Raw genomic sequence first — 25125 nt, 5'->3', positions numbered from 1 at the left:
ATGGAAAATTCTTAAGTCTTGAAACCTAATACTAGGTCACTTTCCATATAGTTATCTTACGTTTGAAGACATTTCAACAATGTTGTCTGATTTCTACATTGTACTAAAGTTCAATAATCCATAATTAGAACTTAATAACCAAAACATATCTGGAAAATCCCCCAATTTTTAGAAACTTAATAACTCCTCTATAATTATTAGGTCAAATAAAAGTTAAAGTAAAAAATGAAGATTCGGCACCGGAGGCGCTCCGCTCTCCCAGAATGCACCGGCAGTCCGCGGGAAACCAAAATGGCGAAGGGTTGTAGCAAAGTGGTCTGTGTTTGAGGCCAGTGTAAGAACGCTCACTCTACCCCTCCCCAACCCTCGTCCCTAGGACCTCGGTTTGTGCGTGTGTATGTGCGGGGTGCCCGGTGGGGCGGGTGCCTAGTAAGTGCTCGGACTCGCAAGGGAAGCGCCCACGGGGTCGTGATTGGCTGTTTTTTCCTGTATGAAGCGGTTGGCACCGCTGAAGTGACCGAATGAGAGACTCTACAGGGGCAGGTAATTCACTGGTCCACAAGCGGTCTCCTTTACGTCGAAACGAAAAGACCCCAACATCCTTGACCAAGCTGTCTTTACAGGATGGACATAAAGTCAAAAAGCCAGCATGTAAATTTGAAGAGGGTCAGGATGTCCTAGCTAGATGGTCAGATGGCTTGTTTTATCTTGGAACTATCAAAAAGATAAACATATTGAAACAGAGCTGCTTCATCATATTTGAAGACAGTTCTAAATCCTGGGTTCTCTGGAAGGACATTCAAACAGGAGCCACTGCAAGTGGGGAAATGGTCTGTACAATATGTCAAGAAGAGTATTCAGAAGCTCCCAATGAAATGGTTATATGTGATAAGTGTGGCCAAGGATATCATCAGTTGTGTCACACACCTCATATTGATTCCACTGTGATTGATTCAGATGAAAAATGGCTCTGTCGACAGTGTGTTTTTGCAACAACAACAAAGAGGGGTGGTGCGCTTAAGAAAGGACCAAATGCCAAAGCATTGCAAGTCATGAAGCAGACATTACCCTACAGTGTGGCAGACCTTGAATGGGATGCAGGTCATAAGACCAACGTCCAGCAGTGTTACTGCTACTGTGGAGGCCCTGGAGACTGGTATTTAAAGATGGTACAGTGCTGCAAATGTAAACAGTGGTTTCATGAAGCTTGTGTGCAATGCTTTCAAAAGCCAATGCTATTTGGAGACAGGTTTTATACATTTATTTGCTCTGTCGGCAATTCTGGACCAGAATACCTCAAACGTCTACCATTACAATGGGTAGATATAGCACACCTATGCCTTTACAACCTAAGTGTTATTCACAAGAAGAAATACTTTGATTCTGAACTTGAGCTTATGACACATTAATGAAAACTGGGATAGATTGCACCCTGGAGAGCTGGCAGACACACCAAAATCTGAAAGATATGAGCATGTTCTGGAGGCATTAAATGATTACAAGACCATGTTTATGTCTGGGAAAGAAATAAAGAAGAAGAAGCATTTGTTTGGGTTGCGAATTCGTGTTCCTCCTGTGCCACTAAATGTGGCTTTCAAAGCAGAGAAAGAACCTGAAGGAACCTCCCATGAATTTAAAATTAAAGGCAGAAAGGCATCCAAACCTATATCTGAATCAAGGTTTGGAAGAAGTGAAATAAATGAAGGAGATGACTAGAAAACGATCATTGAAATAGAAGGAAACTAGGAAAGTTTGATGTCATGAAAACCAAGTGAAGGAGAGTGTTTGAGAAAGATATGAGTATATTAAACAGTACTGAATGTTGCTGAGAGGCAGGTTAAGATGAGAGAAAAATGTTTATTGGATTAGATAACATTTTGTTATTAGTGATTTTGACAAAAACTATTTTTCTTAAGTGTTAAAGGTAAAAGTCAGATGGAAGTGGGACAATATGATCAATTCCAGCACTGCTCAACTTACTGTCAAAACTGGTCTTTTTCTCCAATACAGTATACTAACACATATATATGGAATTTAAAAAGATGGTAATGATAACCCTATATGCAAAACAGAAAAAAAGACACAGATGTACAGAACAGACTTTTGGACTCTATGGGAGAAGGCAAGGGTGGGATGTTCAGAGAGAGCAGCATTAAAACAAGTATACTATCAAGGGTGAAACAGATCACCAGCCCAGGTTGGATGCATGAGACAAGTGCTCAGGCCTGGTGCACTGGGAAGACCCAGAGGGATCGGATGGGGAGGGAGGCGGGAGGGGGGATCGGGATGGGGAAGACATGTAAATCCATGGCTGATTCATGTCAATGTATGGCAAAAACCACTACAATATTGTAAAGTAATTAGCCTCCAACTAATAAAAATAAATGAAAAAAAAAATGAAAGTACTTGAATGAATGTGAAAATGGAGTCATATAAAAATTTGTGTAAAGGAGCTTACTAAATTTGTATTTAGAGGGAACTTGATAGCACCTATATCCTATATTAAAAAGGTAGAAAATTCTAAAATCAGTCTTCCAGCTTCCTTACACTAGGAAATAAGAGCAAATTGTACCCAAATAAAGAAAAGGAATGGAAAAAAATTTAAAAAGTATAAATTAAGAAAGGAAAATATAAAAACAGAAAAATATAGAAAACAGAAAAAATAACCACAAATTCCATGAATCCAAATGTTGGTTCATTAGAAGATCAATAAAATTAAAAACAAACAAACAAACAAAAAACTCTTTCTAGACTGATAAGAATAAAATTAATTAACCATATCAGGAATGATAGAGGTGACACATTGCAGATTCTAGAGATATTAGAAATAATGAGAGAGCGATTATTATAAATAACATTATGTCAGAAAACTCCTTATACACACAAGCACATAATGCTCCCCAAACAAAAAAATAACATGTATCTCTTTTTGCAAACAGAAAAGGGTAAATAGTTTTCAACTTATTTTATGAGGCTAGTACTACTTAGACGCTTAAACCAGACAAAGATATGACAGGGAAAGAAAACTACAGCCCATTATGCCTCATGAGCATAGATGCAGAAATTCTAAACAAAATTTAGCAATTTGAATTTATCTCTTCAAAATCCACAGAGTAGCTCTCAAACTATCTGACCAATGTAAAACAATGCTTTGGGAGAATTGTGGCCAATGACCTCATTAAGAATAAACGTAGTATGTATGTACTACATTTGAATAGGCCTTCAATAGAGTTTAGCCCATATTGCATGGTGCTTTATCTTTGCCCATCTCTTATTTCTTTTCAAGGTCTTTATATATACACACATATATATATACACACTATAGTTTCTTTATATATGTATACTATAATTTCTTTATATATATATATACACACACTATAGTTTCTTTATAAATGTATACTATAATTTCTTTATATATATACACACACTATAGTTTCTTTATTTATGTATACTATAATTTCTTTATATATATATATAAAGAAATATATATATATATATATACATATATATATATATAGCTTTGAAGTTCATAGCCTTTTTAACTTTAGTCCACTGGTAGTTATGGGAGGAAGGGACTTTTCAAATTCAGCTTATTTCCCTGGAACCAGAAATTGGTATGAAATAATATTTCACTAGAGGAGATGGAATGATAACTTTTTACTTTGCATAAGCCTTTTATTTTATTCACTAGTTGGAGTGGTAGAAGATTTTACTATAACTATTCTCTACATTGGTGTCTTCCATGAAAGTCTCAAAGTTAGTGCCTTTTAGCTTGTACGAGTGCCACTTTCTAAAAGGGCTGGAAATTGAAATCAGACTTTCAACTCTGATGAAACAGACCAACTTTTCCTCATAGTGACCTTAGGCATGAAGAAGTTTCAACAATCTGGTCTGATTCTACATTTTACTAAAGTTTAAATTTGCCACAGGAGGTACTTTTCCTGAGAAAATTTGGGGAGGAATGAATAATACAAAATTCTTACTCAAAGGTCCTAATTCCAATGACTGAAGTAATGATGCATTCTTTTTGGACATGTCACTTGCTATATCAGTTTTAAAGGATATATTAATTAAATACAGGACAGGATTAAATGGAACATGAATGTTAAGTTATCAACCCTTATTATGTGGTAAACTTTGATAACTACAATAAGAGTTCTGAGTTTGGTACTATATGCCATAGAAACTGAAACTTTTATGTGAAATTCAGCAAGAATGTAAGATGAGCAGTAAGTATGATTTATTTCCTATAGTAAGTGTGGTTAACTGGAGGCAACACAGGAATAAACAACTTAAAGTTGAACAAGTAAACCATGACTCTTTTTTCTGTTGTCTTGTGCTGACCCATTGAAAGCTCTGGTCTAAATCTATGAACCCCACCACAGAACAATAGAATTTTGTGCCTCTAAAAACTCTCGTATGAAAAATCGATTTAAACTTTCCATTTACTTTTATCATTTAAACTTCAAGGTCAATATCAACAAAATAGAAGGCCACTTTAGTGTCCTATTCTACTTTAATATTGTGTACGGTAGTGGTCAAGGATTTCTAATGCATTTGGTGTGGAAAATAAGACTGGACAACCTTAGCATGCGTAAGCTGTGACTGACTCCATGAGAAGCAGTCCTGAAATGTATTCTATACACTGAAAGGATTTTAAAGGACTTTGGAGTCTTTCTGTATCACAAAGCTTTTCCTCTGGTCTTAAGCAGTTTGGTTGACTCTGTAAGCTTTGTGTCAAACTGGGGCAAAACTTTGTATCTCTGGAGGACAGAAAAAAATCTTTATTATTTAAAGAGTTACAAAGAGTACTTCTAACCCTCTAGCCAATGCAATATCCTTCTTTATTCTCAGAGCCTGTCTTACATCTTTATTAGTATGAAGAGGTTTCTAGGTAGCTCACTCCTTGTTGTTCTGCTGAAATCCACAGATTCAAGATATAGAAAAGAATGGTTATGTAGATTAGTACTGCACACACAACTTCAACTTGCTAAATGGTTAATGCCAGCAATATAAACAGAATAAAAATTTTAAGTGTCTTAAGTATTTTAGAAGTGTTCATTTTTAAATAAAAAATAGTGACCTGGGAATAATGTACTAATAGCTATTTGTTAAATCAAAACACCTAAAGAATAATAAAAATTCATTTTCCTCCCAGTAATGCTTGTGCTCCATAGTCACGGTACGATATCACCTTCTAATAAACACTTTAAATTCTAGTATTTTATTAATTCCAACATTTTCAGTAGCTAATATGAATTTCACTGTACTTTTAACATGAAGATTCATTCAATTTTCCTTATAAAATAATAAGCTCCTTAAGAGTAACTTTCTACAGAGCTCAACATAGTCCATCCACAAAAATTTGAATCTAGTTAAAGGCAATTCCTTTTTAAATTTCCTTAGAAAAATATATGTAAGGGGAAAAAAAGGATTTAAGCCAAAAAGGAAAAAAGAGCAAACTTTAGATAATTATGAAAATGCTTTTAAAATGTTTTTGAAAAGCACAAAAGCTAAAAATTTATTATCACTTGACCAAAAGCATAAATTTAAAGGTAAAGATTAAGGCAAGTTGGGTTGCTCCAAAGCCTAGTTTTGTGGTTAACAGAGACACTTGCTGGGATGGTTTGTTCATTTCTGGAGCCCTAGCAAATGACTGGGGCTGCTGCTCCTGTCATTTACAGGTTGCATTTAATAATCAAATGATACTTCAGGTCTCGCACGGGGAGAAAATGACTACATTCCTCATGGGGTTTATGCCTCTTGTGCCTTATATTACCCACTCGAGGCATACAATAATCATCCACAGTATGTAGCTGAATGATCACATCAACTGTGTTTTATAGCTAGAAACACCACGGGACAATCTTTCTCACACATTTTAGACTCAGGGTGGCAAATTGAGCTCAGAGTAGTCTCACAAATCATAGCTGAAATGCATTTGTTTCTGAAAGTGAAGATGAAACGAGCCCAATGTTCATTCCCAATGAGTTAATGACACTGATTTTAATTTTTCTTAAAAGTTAGCTAGGTCATAACAAAATATAGTTTTCTCCATGTTGGTTTATATTGAAGGAATTTTAAGATGACAAAGGTTAATGTCTTATAACTACACCTGAAAAACACGTGGTTATAGATATTTCAGGTACCTATTTTCAAGGAGAACCATTTCATAAATTAATAATACCATTTAATGATCAATATAGGCTTGCTGCTGGGATTAAAGTGTAACAAATCTTTATGTTAATAAAAATGACAGTATCTTTCATAGACAATAATGACAACTGGACTCAGTTCAAACTTTAAATCATTTAATAAAATTTTCTATTATTTGTCTAACTCATGTCACATTAGAATTACTTTCTCCCCTACATATTCCTAAGATTGGTTTATTAAATCTTTTTCTCTCAGAATTTAGGCTTTCAGTATTTATTTTAAATACTTGCTTTCTAAGTATTTGCTATACTTTTGTTCCCTTTACCATTAATTAGGCACATCAATTGTGTCCAGTGTTTGAAATACGGTACCTGGGGCATCCTTTTCTCTAATCACACCATAAGAGAATTCACCTGATTCTCTGCAAAAAATACCAAGTGTTGGGGCTTGATATATTGTTTTGTTCTGCTCTGTTGTCTAATAATATGATAAACTTCTTTCAGCCTTGAGATAAGCTGAAAGAAAAATGAAAGGTCTGGAAACTTGGCAACACTGGGAATAGAAAAAGTCACATTAGAATTGGAATTTTGAGTCACAGACTGAAAAAGCTTGAATCTATTTACCATGAATTGCACAAAGGAAATGCAAAAACACGTTGTGAAATATGTATCTCACTTTATATTGAACACATTTTCTAAATTGGAAGAACTTGACAGATTTTACTTATATTCTTTTCTTGTCAGTAGCAATGGTGTTGTCAACTGCTACTGTAGCAGAAACATTCTGTTGTGGCTTTTCCTGCTTTTCTATCCCATCAATTGGCATAATTCAGGTGAAGCCATTAGAAATACCTGAGTGAGGAGGCTTTTTTGCCCATCAATCAGCATTTTCACCGAACACCTTCTAAATATCTTGTACTTTGTCTAGGAAGAGACAACTCTCGCCATCCCCAGGAGTTAGCAATCTCATCATTTCATCATGCCCTGCCAATATATATGCATTTTTTCAGTTAAAATAATCAAGATTCATGGACTGTGTTCAGGTAGAAAATAATTCTAATTTGAATTAATCTTTGAATTTTTTAAAATCTTATTTTCTGTCCTTTACATTCATTTTCTAAATCTTACTTTTATTCTCCTTCTCCTTATCACCACTGAACACTCACCACTTGCAAGTCCTTTTTTGTACTCCACTTAGAGATTCCTTTCTCCATCTTCTGCTTCCAGGACATTCTTTCACTTTTCCCACAGTCAAGAATTGCTCAAGAAAATAATAAAATGAGGCTGATGTGGTCACAACTGAGTGAATATGGTTTGACATCTGGTAAATTATTTTTGTTGCTTCTATTTTTTTTTTTCAGTTTTCTTTCCAGACTCATGATTACATTCCTAAAACTGTCTATAGAAAATGAATAAGACTTACTGCCTTCTCTCAAGGACCTCAAAATAAATTTAGTGAGATGGATGTGTGTTCTCATAATAATATCAATAAAGTATCCATGACTGAGAAAGGACAGGCTACATAGCATATTTGATCATTTATTAGAATTTTAGGGGGTGACTTTGGGGGAGACTGGGAAAGAACATGAGGCTCCTTTTATCTTTCCATCTTTCTTCTTTTGTATTTATCTCACATTTCTCTGAATTCTCTAAAAAATAGGTTGCCAAATTATGACCCATAGGTTAAATCTGGTTTACTGTGTTTTGTATATTTTTTTTTAAATAAAGTTTTATTTCTAATTGGTTGACACTGGAGTCAGACTCAAAACCCTACCCTGGACCTTTCTCTCATAATACAAAAATTTATTCTTCTGAGAATGAGCAGGAAACCCTCCCATCCCCAGAACCCAGACAAAAAGCCACTGCTTTTAGTGAGTAGAAATAAGACCTGGCTGCCACTGGAGAGGGTTAGAAAACTTTTTGGCCATCAGGATGCAGGTAAAGATCCATTACTGCTAGAAGAAGGTAGAAGCAAAATGTCTGATCCTGGGAAAGGGACAGAAAATATTCGTGGGTCCAGAATAAGAAATTGCTACAAAGCATAGGTCTTACACCAATGGGAGAGGGGCAAGAAACACTCTCCTGTAGAGGAACCCAGGATAGGAGCAGAGGTTGGCTGCTAATGGGGCTGAGGGGTGTGAACAATGGCTGGGCCGGGAGAACAGGAAAACTCATTGCTCTCACGACTGGTCTAGCACTGAGTAACAAGTAACAGCAAGTTTCCTCTGGAGAAAGGTAAGATTATGGAGACCCTTTTCTGTGGCACCAACCTAATGGTTGTCCCAAAAGCAACGGGTGGGGTGGAGCAATGACACTGAAGAAAAACCTTCAGTACCACACGTGGCCAGATAAACACAAGGTCAGGGCAGCCCACCATGGAGAAACCTGAAGCCTGTAGGATACTGAAGCTGACTACAGCATCAAAACACACAAGTACTGTTTAGTTAACTGTCTACTGTCCACTGTCCACTCAACTACTGTCAAGATTATTTTAATCTCCTGTACTGTCTAGATTCAAGCTGGAATCGATTGCTCGGAGAAATATCAATAACTTCAGATACACAGATGACACCACTCTTGTGGCAGAAAGTGAAGAAGAACTAAAGAGCCTCTTGATGAAAGTGAAAGAGGCAAGTGAAAACGTTGGCTTAAAGCTCAACATTCAGAAAACTAAGATCATGGCATCCGGTCCCATCACTTCAAGGCAAATAGATGGGAAAACTGTGGAAACAGTGGCTGACTTTATTTTGCTGGGCTCCAAAATCACTGCAGATGATGATTGCAGCCATGAAATTAAAAGACACTTACTCCTTGGAAGGAAAGTTATGATCAACCTAAACAGCATATTAAAAAGCAGAGACATTACTTTGCCAACAAACGTCCGTCTAGTCAAGGCTATGGTTTTTCCAGTGGTCATGTATGGATGTGAGAGTTGGACTATAAAGAAAGCTGAGCACCAAAGAACTGATGTTTTTAAACTGTGGTGTTGGAGAAGACTCTTGAGAGTCCCTTGGACTGCAAGGAGATCCAACCAGTCCATCCTAAAGGAGATCAGTCCTGGTGTTCATTGGAAAGACTGATGTTGAAGCTGAAACTCCAATACTTTGGCCACCTGATGTGAAGAGCTGACTCATTGGAAAAGACCTTGATGCTGGGAAAGATTGAGGGCAGGAGGAGAAGGAGACGACAGAGGATGAGATGGTTGGATGGCATCACCGACTCAATGGACGTGGGTTTGGGTGGACTCTGGGAGTTGGTGATGGACAGGGAGGCCTGGCGTGCTGGGGTTCATGGGGTCACAAAGAGTCGGACACAACTGAGCAACTGAACTGAACTGTCTAGATTGATTTAATCTCCTGTGCTGACAGCCTGACAGAAGTAAAAGAAGTGTGCAACATTAGCAGGTATAATCCCTATTTACCTTAATTTTTACTGTTAAATATTACCACATACTCAAAAAAGTAATAATAATAATAACTATAATAATAATAGGAAAAGAAAACAAATGGGAAAAAATCAACAACTTGTTGTCAAGAGATAAATCAATAAAATCAAACTTAAAGATGATACAGATATTGAAGCTATCAGTCAGAGATTTCTGGACTCATATGCAGTGAAAAATTGGGAATGTAAAGAAATTTAAGTAATAACTACCATATACATTATAATCAAAACATGAAATGCTTCCGGGTAAATCTGATAAAACAGGCAAGATGTTTAAGATGAAAATGATAAAACATTGAACAACTAATGAAAGCCTAATAATGAAAAGATATACTGTATTCATATATCTAAAGACTCAGTGTTGTTAATGTATCATTTATTCCCAGGCTGTTCTACAGAGTTAATTTAATCTCTATCCAAAGAGCAGGTTTTTTAATAGACTTTGGCAAACTAATTTTAAAATTCACATACAAATGCAAAGTATCTGAAATAGCCAAAACAGCTTTGACAAAACAAGTTGCAAAAATTAAAACCACAGTGAATTACTTGACAAACTAGTTGAATGGCCATAGTAAAAAATACAACAGTTCCAAGCCTTGCTGGGATGTAGAGAAACTTGAATTCTCGTGTGTTACTGTTAATGACATTCCCTTATTCAACTGCTTTGAAGAAGTTGGGCAGTTTCTTAGAAAGTTAGTCTTTATTTCCCATTTTCCATCAATCCCATTCATATATATTTACCCAAGAGAGGTGAAGCAATACAGTGTTTTTTTTTGTTTGTTTGTTTGTTTGGTATTCATGGAGCGATTGCGATATTTCAACGAGATGACATTGTCTGCTAGGACACAGTGTGTCCCATGAACTTGGAGCAGTTCTAAAGCACACTTAAGCATTTTGGGATATCAAATGCCCTTTCCCCACCTGCATTCTAGCCACTAACCTGCAGTGAAAAAAGGGTCCTTCTTGGGGGCACAAGTTGTGAAGAAAATGCCTGCAATGCAAGAGACTCGGGTTAATCCTGTGTATTGTCCTAATTGCACAAATAATTTTATAGATTTATAGTAATGCAATGTCTGCCTTGAAATTACATATCAGCGTTTCCAATCTTTTTATTTATTGATCTTGCCTACAATGCTAGTAGCACCCTTTGCTTTCTTGCCTTCAGTTTTTTTCTTAAAGTTCTTATTTGGGGCTTGATTCCCTGTGCATCCCAACTGTAATATATCAAAACTCTGTCCTTCATATATTCTTGGGGGACTGGTTCCAAGACCCCTGCTGATATGTAAATCCCGGCATGCTTAAGTCCCTTACAAAACACAGCATACTGGGATCAGACCCTCTGCACTAGGGCTTCCTCCACACCCAGGGGTCCTGCATCCACTGATGCCTACTGAGGGCTGGCTGTATTGGAATTCATGTGCCAGGTTAATACATGCTACTGTTTGAAAAGGTATAGGGAGGAATTTCAACCCACAGCTCATCTTTTCTCTGCTTTCCCTATGCTAGCTTTACAGTGACATTTATGTAATATTACTTGTATGCAAATTTATGTTAATGACACCACTGATGCTTGGAATCTAAACTGACACGGAGTGAAAACAAAGTACTATAATTAAAGCTTTGTGAATATTGGCCATTCTGAAAGGAACTTTGAAATATCATTGAAATTTCATTTTGGATCCAGTGTGTCTGGTCTATGTGTATTGAGTATTCTGAGATTACTTTACATACTCCTTTGCCAGCATCAAGTTTGAAATAGATGTGAGAACATAAGAGTTTCTTTACAAATATGCTTTAAAATTAAAATTGGATGGGCAGTGTATTTCTGAGATTGCTATCCTCAAAATATTTCTACTGTTTTCTTCTTAGGTAGATGGTTGGAAAATAACACTTATATATATATGTGTGTGTGCACTCAGTCACTCATTCTTGTCTGACTCTTTGCGGGCGCATGGACTGTAGCCCACCAGTCTTCTCTGTTCATGGGATTTTCACAGCAAGAATATTGTAATGGGTTGCCATTTCCTCCTCCAGGGTATCTTCCCCACCCAAGTGAACCCATGTATCTGGTGTCTCCCACACTAGCAGGGGGATGCTTTACCATTGAGCCACCTGGGAAGCCCATATGTTTTATATATATATTTATATACATATATACACACACACACACACACACACACACATATATATATATTTGCCAGTAATTAATTTTGACTTTTAATAGCTTTTTCATACAATTTACAATTAACTTTGGGGCTTCTCAGGTGACTCATGGGCTTCCCTGGTAGCTCAGTGATAATGTGCCCCCCTGCCAATGCAGGAAACACAGGTTCAATCCCTAGGTCAAGAAGATCTGCTGGAGAAGGAAGTGGCAACCCACTCCAGTATTCTTATCTGGAAAATCCCATGGACAGTGGAGTCTGGCAGGCTACTGTCCATTGGGTGGCAAATATTCAGACATGATTTAGTGACTAGACAACAATAGACCTCAAAAGAATAGTTAACTCTAGACTGGACTCCTATGTAAATAATGTTCGGTCCCTCACCTGTTTGTTTTCCTTGTGAATAGTTTTTCTTGATTTACCTATGTCTATTTCTACCCATACAAAATTAGTATCTTATAAACTTCATGTCACCTTTATATATCATTGAAGCAGCTACATTATTATATCTAATGATAGTTAGTTTTTATCACTTACTATTTTGCAAAATTGGATTGCTATAAATCTCTAATATGGTGAGCACATGCCTATTTCTACTCCTGTATGTAACAGACTTAAAAAAAAAATTCTAGAGCACATAAACCATTGATCAGTAAATAAATGGATATTCAATCATTTATATTCACCTACCATCTGCTTTTAATATAAATCCCAAATGGGCAAATATTTCTATTTATCTTTTGTGTTAGAATAGTCAGTTGTTGGCAAGATCCTCTTTTGCTATATCTGTTATCATTAACTATCACCTACTTGTTTGTAAGCTCTTTATTTTGGCAGTAATTTCCATGGAAAAAATAACCTGTTCTACTGATAATTCAGTGAATGTGAATAGATAAGCAAATGCTGGATTAACACATGTTTGTATAGAACTTTTCTAATGCACCATGCAGATAGTACTATTACCATGGTTATGTTTTGTGAAACATACACACAGTACACACAAACAAAAACTAAAACAAAAATACAAAGAAAAGCAACATCAAAATTCTGGTTTACAGTAAAGCTTATACTGAACTAACTCTCCTGTCAAAAGCAATGATCTACTCTGGACAAAATATATATAAAACACATAAAATCACAAACACACAGTTATTTAGGGACACTGGAGAGTGACCAAAATCATTAGAAACAGAAGGGAATTCACTCTTTGAAAGAAAGAAATCTTATTGGGTGGAAGCCGCATTGATATGACATGCTGTGACTAGAACTCAAACAGAAAGCTGCAGTTTTATTACCTGAGAAGTCAGTAGTTGGAGCTTAGGGTTGAAAGCAGCTGGAAATTGAAAAGCAATATCACAAAAATGTGAAAGCTCCATAAAGGGTGGCCCACAAATCTGTATTTAACACCCCTCATATCTTTGGCTGACCCCTAATCTATACATTAATGGAACAGACTCCAAGTACTTCAGGAAAAAACAAAACAACAGTTGAATGGAAATGTTAATAGATGCTCCCTGTAGGGAAAGAGAGCTTGGTACTGAGTTAAAGAGACTCTAGGATGAAGGGAACTACTAAATTACATCATTGCTTATGAAGCTTTCATTCCTTATAAAGCCATGCCTTCATAAGATCAAGATGATTCTTAGCAATGTAATTGGTTGATAGAACAAAACTCAGTAATCATTATAGAAGACAACAGAATCCCAATTCACTAAAGCATATCATTGCAATTACAAGATTTGCTAATATACACCCCTCCCCAAAGAAAAGTCAAGACAAAAATGAGGCAATAGAAATAGAAACACAGATTAACTCAATATTGAAATTATTAGGCATAGACTTTAAAAGAACTCTGATAAATATATAATAAAGCATACATGAAAAAATAATTTGAGAAATGGAGAATTTAAAGAAATATATAAAGATTATTAAAAAGAGCTATATGTAAATCAACTGAAAAGCAATCAATGCATGAAATAGAAATTAATTGAACGCTTTAACAACAGATTAGAGAAACGTGGTAAATGGATCAGTTGACTTGAAGAGAGGCAAATAGAAGTCATCTGAACTAGAACACAGAGAGAAAAATATTTGAAAAAATATATTAATACACAATAAAGGATGGTATAAAATGTCTAACATATGTTAATTGAAAGTCCAGAAAAAGGGAAGGAAATAAAAAAGAAAATATGAAAAAAAATTCTGAAATGAATTCTAAATTTGATTAAACACAACTGCTAACACATCTAGGAAGATCAGTTAACCCCAAGTAGGATGAATACAAAGGAAATCAAAGTTAATCACATAATATTGTTAAAAAGAAAGATAAAGAAAGTGAAAGCCATAAAACAAAAACCCTTATAGGCATCCAAAGAAGAGAGAAATATAGAATATTAATGACAGTATTTTTTTGTTGTTGTTTTTTTAGTCTAAAGCAGTAGTGGGCAAAAATAAGTTAATAAAGCATCTACAAACAGATGTGGGGGGGTGGGAAACAAAATCAAAACCTTGTTAAACCTAAAATTCTATCTCCAGAAGGAAAAAGATGTTTTCCAAAGTGAAGCAGAAATAATAAATATGTTCAAATAAACAAGGACTGAACAAAAATTACAGTGCATACTATCAATTAAAGAGAAATGATGCTAAAAGTCCTCAATGACCAAATAATTGCCCAGATAAAGAGGAAATATGAAGGGGAAAGATCGAGTAGCATAAGAGACAATAGAAAACAAATAATATGATGGCAATTTTAGGTACAAATAGATCAATTATCACAGTAAAATTAAGTGGGCAAAACGCTACAATTAAGGATACAGTTTCTGCCATTACAGTCACATCATCTACATATATGAGGTGGTTAATATTTCTCCAAGCTATGTTGATTCCAGGTTATGATTCACCAGCCTGTCGTTTCCTATGATGTACTCAGCATATAAGTGAAATAAGAAGGGTGACGATATGCAGCCTTGTCCTACTCCTTTCCCAGTTTTGAACCAATCAGTTGTTCTATGTCCAGGTCTAACTGTTGCTTCTTGTCCTGCATACAGGTTTATCAGGAGACAGGTAAGGTTGTTTGATTTTCCTATCTCTTTTAATTTTCCACAGTTTATTGTGATATACACAATCAAAGGTTTTTGCATAGTAAATGAAGCACAGGTATATGTTTTTCTTGAATTTCCTTGCTTTCTCTATGATTCAGGGGATGTTGGCAACTTGATATCTGGTTCCTGTGCCTTTTCTAAACCCTGCTTGTACATCTGGAAATTCTCGGTTCATGTACTGTTGAAGCCTAGCTTGAAGATTTTTGAGCATAACCTTACTGGCGTGTGAAAATGAGGACAATTGTACAGTTGTTTGAACATTCTTTGGCATCGCCCATCTTTAGGATTGGAATGAAAGCTGACCTTTTCCTGTCCTGTGGCCATTGCTGAGTTTTTTAATTTGCTGACATACTGAGTGCAGCACTTTAACAACATCATCTTTTATGATTTTTAAACAGCTCAACTGGAATTCCATCATATCCACTAGCTTTGTTCATAGTAATGCTTCCTAAGGCCCACTTGACTTCACACTCCAGAATGTCTGGTTCTAAGTGAGTGATCACACAGTCATGGTTATCCAGGTCATTAAGTCCCTTTTCTTTCTTTCTTTCTTGTATAGATCTTCTATATATTAAGGCCACCTCTTCTTAATATCTTCTGCTTCTGTTAGGTCTGTACCGTTTGTCTTTTATCCTGCCCATCCTTGTATGAAATGGTTCTTTGGTATCTCCAATTTTCTTGAAGAGATCCCTAGTCTTTCCCATTCTATTGTTTTCCTCTATTTCTTTGCTTTGTTCACTTAAGAAGGCTTTCTTATCTTTCCTTACTAATTTCTGAAACTGCATTTCATTGGATATATCTTTCCCTTTCTCTCTTTCCTTTCACTTCTCTTCTTTTCTCAGCTCTTTGTAAAGCCTCCTCAGACAACCAGTTTGCCTTCTTGCATTTCATTTTCTTTGGGTGCTTTTTGTCAGTGCCTCCTGTACAGTGTACAAACTTCCATGAGTAGTTCTTCAGGCCCTCTGACTACCAGATCTAATCCCTTGAATCTATTCCTCACCTCTACTGTATAATAATAAGGGATTGGATTTAGTTCATACTTGAAGGACCAAGTGTTTTTTCTTACTTTCTTCAATTTCAGCCTGAACTTTGCAATAAGGAGCTCACGGTCTGAGGTGCAATCAATTCCATGTCTTATTTTTGCTGACTGAATAGAGCTTCTTCATTTTTAGCTGCAAAGAATATAGTCAATTTGATTTTGGTTTTGCCCATCTGCTGATGTCCATGTGTAGAGGCATCGCTTGTGTTGTTGTAAAAGAGTGTCTGCTATGACCAGTGCGTTCTCTTGACAAACTCTGTTAGACTTTGCCCTGCTTTATGCTGTACTCCAAGGCAAAACTTGCTTGTTTGCTCCAGGGATCTCTTGACTTCCTACTTTTGCATTCCAGTCACCTATGATGAAAAGGACTTTTTTTTTTGGTGTTAGTTCTAGAAAGTCTTGTAGGTTCATTAAACTGGTCAGTTTCAGCTTCTTCAGCATTAGTGGTTGGGACATAGACTTAGACTACTGTGATGTTGAATGGTTTTGCCTTGGAAACAAACCAGGATCATTATGTCGTTTTTGAGATTGCACCCAAGTACTGCATTTCGGACTCTTATTGACTATGAGTGTCACTCCAGTTCTTCTAAGGGACGTGAATTTGAGCAGACTCTGGGAGATAGTGGAGGACAGAGGAGCCTGGCCTGCTGCAGTCCATAGGATCGCAAAGAGTCGGACATGACTTAATTACTAAACAACAATGACAACAAAATAAGATTTGCTGGGATAAGAATTAGCAATCTGAAAATGGAATCTCAGTCTCTATCAGAAAGAAATCATGAGAAAATTATGCTATGTTCTTATTTATTCAAATAATAGAAATTGGTGTCATGAATTTTATGCTTTAAAGTTCAGTTAAATGATGCTCTCTTCAGATGTGGTTTCTGTTTTCTGATTTTCTCAAAAATTGAAGAGTAGCAGAGACTGAGAAAATGCATAGGGATGATGTTTATTCCTTTGAAAGTAGGATTTAGTAAACGTGTCACTGCTCTGTATCCCTAGGACTTTTTAGTATATTCCACCCACCTTCCAACTGCCAACATCTGTACACTCAAGAAAATCATACTGCCCATATATGCAGCAAGTTCAAAGTCTCAAGGAATTAACATTCTTTCCCAACAACTCTATACAAATAACTTCTGGGACTTGTATAAATATCACAGCTTCCTTATCTTTGGGGTGGGGAAAATCTGAATCAAGCTTTGTACCATTTTCCAGAATTCAGTTCAGTCACTCAGTGGTGTCTGACTTTTGCAACCCTATGAACTGCAGCATGCCAGACCTCTCTGTCCATCACCAACTCCCAGAGTCTATCCAGACCAATGTCCATTGAGTCAGTGATGCCATCCAACCATCTCATCCTCTGTCATCTCCTTCTCCTCCTGCCCTCAATCTTTCCCAGCATCAGGGTCTTTTCAAATGAGTCAGCTCTCCTTATTAGGTGGCCAAAGTATTGGAGTTTCAGCTTCAACATCAGTCCTTCCAATGAACACCAGGACTGATCTCCTTTAGGATGGACTGGTTGGATCTCCTCGCAGTCCAAGGGACTCTCAAGAGTCTTCTCCAACACCACAGTTCTTCATCAATTCTTTGGCGCTCAGCTTTCTTTATAGTCCAACTCTCACATCCATCCATGACCACTGGAAAAACCACAGCCTCAACTAGATGGACCTTTGTGGACAAAGTAATGTCTCTGCTTCTCAACATGCTGTCTAGTTTGGTCATAACTTTCCTTCCAAGGAGTAAGCATCTTTTAATTTCATGGCTGCAATCACCATCTGCAGTGATTTTAGAGCCCCTAAAAATAAAGTCAGCCACTGTTTCCACTGTTTCCACATCTATTTCCCATGAAGTGATGGGACCAGATGCCATGATCTTAGTTTTCTGAATGTTGAGCTTTAAGCCAACTTTTTCACTCTCCTCTTTCACTTTCATCAAGAGGCTCTTTAGTTCTTCTTCACTTTCTGCCATAAGGGTGGTGTCATCTGCATATCTGAGGTTGTTGATATTTCTCCCGGCCATCTTGATTCCAGCTTGTGCTTCTTCCAGCCCAGAATTTCTCATGATGTACTCTGCATATAAGTTAAATAAGCAGGGTGACAGTATACAGCCTTGATGTACTCCTTTTCCTATTTGGAACCAGTCTGTTGTTCCATGTCCAGTTCTAACTGTTGCTTCCTGACCTGCATACAGGTTTCTCAAGAGGCAGGTCAGGTGGTCTGGTATTCCCATCTCTTTCAGAATTTTCCACAGTGTATTGTGATCCACACAGTCAAAGGCTTTGGCATAGTCAATAAAGCAGAAATAGATGTTTTTCTGAAACTCTCTTGCTTTTTCAATGATCCAGCGGATGTTGGCAATTTGATCTCTGGTTCCTCTGCCTTTTTTAAAACCAGCTTGAACACCTGGAAGTTCACAGTTCACGTATTGCTGAAGCCTGGCTTGGAGAATTTTGAATTAGCCTGTAAAATTAAGGTTTATTCACCCTCAGTGGCATCTAATTTAATAATGCATACTTTCTTGGCTTGCATTCACATTACACTCTATTTATTCTGATATATATATATTTTTTTATTCTGATATTTGAGGTCACATTTAGTAAACATCTTTAGCAAGTTCTGTAGTGATTGTGCTCACAGGATGAGGCAACAGTCTTCTGTTATCTTTGTATGCATTTTGAAAACACTTTCAAAACAACCTACAAATCAAATCAAGAGATACACAAGGTGCCCTGAAAGACTCTGCCTGAGTCTCCACAATGTAATTTGTATGTGAGTCAATATTGTACATATGGTATTGTTACATGGATATATTATTTAATCCTGAATATTTTTCGTGATTATGAAATCTTCTCAATGGCAAATAGTAAAATATGAAAAGTGTTTGGGGCCAAAGAATTTATCAATATAACATTATGTGCAGTCCATGGAGTTCCAAAAAGCTGAACTTAGAGGACTTATGTGACTTGTGCACATTTATATTGATCATAACATGCATAGAAATAAAGTTACAAATATTCCCTTTTCTCCGTGATGGGTTTCTTAGAGATACCCACACCACCCTTTCGATTATTATGGTAACCATTCCTGAGATGACTTTATAAGAATTTTCTTTAATTTATCTTACTTGCCATCAAGGCACAATGTACCCATGGTAGAAATAGCCCTTTCCCTCATTTGTTTATGCTATTGCTTTTTAAACTTGTAAAAATATAACTAGATGGATATTATTTTCATGTCAAATAAAATCATAGTTATATACAGACTAATCAAAAGTATGGATGCTATTTAAATAACAAAATACCATTTTGCTACAAGACTTCTGAAATTGGAAATCCTCTTTTTCATAAAATCATTAATTAAATTAATCATTAATTATTAATCAAATATTTTCTTCAAAAAGTGAGATACCAGTCTCTAATATTCCCTTTTTACAGTGACTAACTGATGCCTCAAGCATGTATTGACATCTTGTTATAAAGGTATTTTTTTTATCTTGACATCTGGTTTAATCTGAGCAGAGGGAAAAAGTCTTTGTTTCTTTCTTTCTTTTCTTTTTTTTTTTTTTAGGGAGAAACTGGAGGTGGTTGTTTTTCAATTGTGGAGTTGTTCTACTAGATTTCTATTGCTAAACCCTTGTACTGCCTTAACCCCCAATTTCATGTAATGCATTCAAATGTATAAAGTCAACTGTTAGCTCCTTTAGAAATATGTTGGGAGTATTTAACCATATAAAGCTGATTTTACAGAAAATTTTTAACAGCACACCATTTTTATATCCCTGTCAATATTTTAATTTGGTGTTATCTGTCTCACACTCTCTTCCTCTTCACACTGATGGTTAATGTGGATCTAATTTCTTTTAAACCGTGTTTAAATTGAGGGGTTTTTTTTTTTTAAGTCACTCTGCCAGAATTGGAACTACATCTGTCGCCCATTCCATTCTAGCATTGCCCAGCTTTGCTGTTCATATCATCAATAGCGCTGTATGTAAAAGCTGAGTGTCATTATGATTTAAAGACCCGCCTCTGGCACAATGCCAAATAAGTCTAATTTAGGATCTGGGGGATGATAGACAAGAAAATTGCAACTAGAAGATATGTACACTGAATTCTAATTCAAAACAGGAGATTTGGGCTGTTTACACTTTCATTTTTCATTTTGTTGCTGTTGTGGGAGTTTAAAAACCTTTGGTTCTGTTACAAAAAATAAATAACACAAGGCAGGTGCACAATGGTATATTTTGATTCATTTTCAGGGATAACAGCCCAAAAATATGTTGATTCATTTTATTGATATATATGTGAGCTAAACTCCACTCAAAATATGGTCTCTTGTTAATATCTGTTCTAACTAAACCCAATTTAACTGATAATTATTGGTAGAATAACTAAAAATATAATTATTAGAGTAACCATTTACCTTCTTGTCATTTCTCTATGAGCTAAGTCTGAATTCACCCACTCTTAGAATTTCAACTCCTAACCCCTAGTGAAAGTTTAAATACCTGGATCTCTTGTGCTCTCAAATTTAACACACCCATGATCAAATTCAGTTGCCTCTTTATTGCTGTTCAGTCACTAAGTCGAGTCCAACTCATTGTTACTCATGAACTGCAGCACGCCAGGCTTCCCTGTCGTTCACTATCTCCCGGCCTTTGCTGAAACTCACATTCACTGAGTCCGTGATGCCATTGAACTACCTCATCCTCTCTCACCCCCTTCTACTCCCGCCCTCAATCTTACCCAGCATCAGAGTGTTTTCCAGCAAGTTGGCTCTTCACATCATGTGGCCAAAGTATTGGAGCCTCAGCTTCAGCCTCAGTTCTTCCAGTAAATATTCAGGGTTGATTTCCTTTACTTCTATTCAATTTGACTATTCTTGACTATGGCAATATCCCAATTTTTGTAGAAAGTCTTGGAGTTACTTCATTTAATATCCACTTAGAACTATTTATAATTCCTTACTCTCATTTTCCATATGCAATCTTGTACATCTTTTCAGACCTTCTGAAATACACTAGTACCCACTAACTTATCTCCATTCTGACTCTTCCTACATAGATTTTAGTCTAACCCACATACTCTAAAAATTAGTTATTGTGCTTCTCCACTGATTCCAATCTCCCTCCCTTTCTGGTTCCAAAATCACTCCCTGCTGATGTTCCTGAAACTCCTCCTTCATCTCACAAAAGTATACAATATCTCTGTATTACCTACTTCCTAAAAAAGTCCCAGCTTCTCTGACAATTTTTTAATACTTAATTTTTTAGAGCAATTTAAATTCACAACAAAATTGAGAAGGTATAAATATTTCCCAAATAACCCATGTCTCTTCAGAGTGGTACATTTGTTACAACTGATGAAGCTATACCGAACCATCATAATCATAGTCCACAGTTTACATTAGGATTCACTCTTGGTGTTTTATATTCTATGTGTTATTCTTAGTTGTTCAGTCATGTCTGACTCTTTGCAACTCCATGAACTGTAGCCTGACAGGTTCCTCTGTCTGTGAGGATTCTCAAGGCAAGAATACTGCAATGGGTTGCCATATCCTCTTCCAGGGGATCTTCCCAACACAAGGATCGAACTCAGGTCTTCCACTTTGCAGGTGGATTCTTTACCATCTGAGCTGCCTAGGAAGCCCTATGCATTTTATGGGTGTGGATGAATATATAATGGCATGTATTCATCATGGCAGTATTACACACAGTATTTTTACTTTCCCCAGAATCCTCTGTATTCCACCTACTCAGCCTTCCTCCACTCCAACCTCTGGAAACACTGATCGCTTTATTGTCTCAATAGTTTTGTCTCTCAGAATGTCATACAACTGAAATCAAATGATGTTTAGTCTTTCAGATTGGTTTCTTCTGACAAGTTTTAAATCCCTCATAACTATCCTTAGGCTCCTAGACTCAATTCACATTACTATAGAGATTTCTTTGGTTTTCTTATCTTCCTACATCCAATGCCATTTACAAGGATTCATAGGCTTGAATCTAATGTTAGTCTCTTGGACCAATCTAGAATGTAGGCACTTTTATAAAATGGAACTCTACTGCAGTGTAGTGAGGTTCTAATTGCTAGTTGATCCCTAATCTTATATCTAGGCTGCTAATTTGATTACTGTTGCTATTCAGTTACTAGGTCATGTCTGACTCTGTGACCCCTTGGACTGCAGCACTCCAGGGTTATCTGTCCTTCAATATCTCCTGGAGTGAGTCAGTGATGCCAACCAACCATCTCATCCTCTGTTGCTCCCTTTTCCTCTTGCCCTCAAATCTTTCCCAGCATCAGGGTCTTTTCCAGTGAGTCAGCTCCTTGTATCAGGGGGCCAAAATATTGGAACTTCAGCTTCAGTATCTGTTCTTCCAATGAATGTTTGGGGTTGATTTCCTTTAGGACTGACTGGTTTCATCTCCTGGCTGTCCAAGGGACTCTCAAGAGTCTTCTCCAGCACCGCGGTTTACCTTGTTCATAAGAACTGGTCCCCAACATGTGTCCCAGCTTCCATAAGTGGACTTCTGTATGACTCTCTAATTTACTCCCTCTCATTTGACTTGTACATTACCCTAACTCCTTTGGGATTCTGTCTTTATTTTATTTGCCTCTTGGAAAATTTTCCTTTAACACCTCTCTCAGAGATTATAGTCATGTGCTCAAATTAGGAATCCCACTAAATTTCATCTCAGTAGTGTAGATACTTTGAGAATTAGAGCAAATTATTAAAACTCAGTAAGCATAAAACTCAGTAATATGGAGGAGTAAGTGAACCATCACATGCAAAGGCACTTTGCATACAGTAGACCAAAGATCAGGATTTCTCAATATTCTTTGAGATACTTATAAGTATTTTGAGGTAGAAAAAAGGTAATCAAATAATTTGTGAAATATTAGTCAATGTTATATGATGTATTCACTTATTATCTATTAAAGTTCAAAATATCACTTAAGATATTTTGAACTTTAATAGATAACAAGCTTTGGGCTTCTCTGGTGGCTCAGATGCTAAAGAATCTGCCTGCAATGCAGAAGACCCAGGTTGATCCTAGTTGGGAGCATCCCCTGGAGAAGGAAATGGCAATTCACTCCAGTATTCTTGCCTGGAGAATTCCATGGACAGAGGAGCCTGGCAGGCTGTGGTCCATGAGGTCACAAAGAGTGGGACATGACTGAGTGACTAACACTTTAACTTTCAAGCATGAGTCAAGAGGGATGAATGTGTCACATTTTCCAACTATGTTGCTGGTGAAATGCTTTCTTCATGGAACATCTAGTACAGGTCATTGGACTTAGTTTTGGAGGAACAGTTGGGATAGTGGTGCCTTAGGCAACTGTTGATATTTTCTGGTCCCCCTTCCTCCCACTGCTACACTTCTTGACAGGGATAGCCTTCTTGGACTTCCTGGTATTACCCCATGTACTTCTTTATATCTCTGTTATCATCTTGTCCAAGGCTGACACTAACGTATTTTCCACTTAATTATTTGAGACTGTGGTCTTCATTTCAAATTTGAGCTTACGTCTTTGTTTTGCTTTTTGGCTGCACTGGGTCTTTGTTATGGCATGCCTGCTTAGTTGCCCTGTAGCATGTGGGATCTTAGTTCCCCAACCAGGGATTGAATCCACGTCCCCTGTATTGGAAGGCTGATTCTTAACCACTGGACCACCAGGGAAGTCCCTCCACTTAATTACTAAATCATAATTCATGAATAGTAACCCTGACTGAGTAAAGGGGTTTTAGAGAGTTTTGGTCTGCCAATTCAGAATCACTAAACACATATAAAATTGTGAATAAGCATTTTTTATATAGAATGTTATGTATAAAGTGCATCTACTTTATAGGATAGTGTCTGTCTTTTATCTACCTGAGATACTTGGGAAAAGGATGCACAAAAATGGTCACTCTCATTGTTATTACTGTTCAATATTTATATATATGTGTGTGTTTATAGTTCTATTTATAACAGAGTAAGTCCTCCTGTACAATACAATAATTTGATATTGAGATAGAAATCTTGAAGTGTCTCTCAGGAGTACCACCTTCTGATTGGTGCCAAAGTATGATGGACAGTCACTTGTGTGCGTTGTTTGACAATGTAGGTGAGATCACACCAATTACAAAGGTTGTTACTGGTTTGCTTTGACATTCCTTGGACTTTCCAGTTATTCAGCATCCCTTTTAGAGTCACACATCAAAATCTAAGAAATATTTCCAAAAATTACTCTTTTTCTTATGCAATCCTATGCTTCATCTACAGGCCTAGATGTGGTGGGCATGAATAATTACTTTTAAAATATTTTACAGAGCATATTTTCTATATTATTAAATACTGAAGTACTTGAGACAAACCAACCATCCTCTTTTCTTCAATTCCAAAAAGGAAAAGTAACTTTATTTGTGTGATAGAGCACAGTTTGCCAGAAAATCCATGCTGTGGGAGACATTAAGTGTTTTTCTAGATAACAACAAAATGTAATATGATTTCTTATTTGACTGTATATAACCTATGAATCTTGAAAAGAGGAATCTTGAAGGGATTAACTATAAGATTATTGAGACATGAGGTTAAATAAGAAGTGATATAATGGGTAATCCCTTGCCATCTAATTTTATACAAATTTACATTTGGTGTTTGTTTAGACCATTTTATAGTGCTATATAAATATTCAAGATCTTACAAGAAATATAGTTTCTGTGAATTTATTTTGTCTTGGGGATATGATCCATGTTTTCATTGGAATCAGTTTTGAATAGTTCTTAAATAATGTTATCAGGGCCTTACTAAGTGAAGGATACATTTAGCCATGTAGGTGATAAACATTTAGAGATCAACTTTGCATTAGTAAGGCAAATTTGATATGGTATATTTATTGATTTGTGTCTATTATTGATGTAGCATCTTTACCCCTGTGTTTAGTAGTTTTGTGATCCAAGTGAATTTTCTTTCTTAAAACAGGTGCTAAGGAGGGTTTTTTATGTGGACAGTTCAAACACTGAGACCCAGTAGCAGCATTTAAAACCTGGAGCCTTAGTGCATTTCATAGTGTTCTCAAATGATTCTCAATCTTAATGATTATAAAGATATGCCCAGAATAAAAATGGAGTTTTTCGGATGCTATGTTTGGATCAGCTCTATAAGCCATGAGTTAAAATCATAGAAATTTGTTTTAAAATGCTTCTATGGGACAATTTTTTTTTGCCACCCATTACATTTAG

General features: G+C 36.4%; 1 protein-coding gene across 1 annotated transcript; it reads left to right on the top strand.

Moving 5' to 3' along the window:
• Positions 1-285: 285 nt before the first annotated feature.
• Positions 286-1716, top strand: LOC122698197 (metal-response element-binding transcription factor 2-like). The gene is given in 2 exon segments (XM_043908881.1): positions 286-1402; positions 1404-1716. Coding segments are annotated over 2 exon segments (1194 nt in total). The 5' UTR covers positions 286-521.
• Positions 1717-25125: the final 23409 nt, after the last annotated feature.

Source organism: Cervus elaphus, chromosome 8 (genome assembly GCF_910594005.1).
Source record: "Cervus elaphus chromosome 8, mCerEla1.1, whole genome shotgun sequence".
In the NCBI taxonomy this organism is placed as follows: domain Eukaryota; kingdom Metazoa; phylum Chordata; class Mammalia; order Artiodactyla; family Cervidae; genus Cervus; species Cervus elaphus.
Note: the sequence above shows the minus strand (reverse complement) of the source record. Positions and strands in the feature narration are given on the sequence as shown.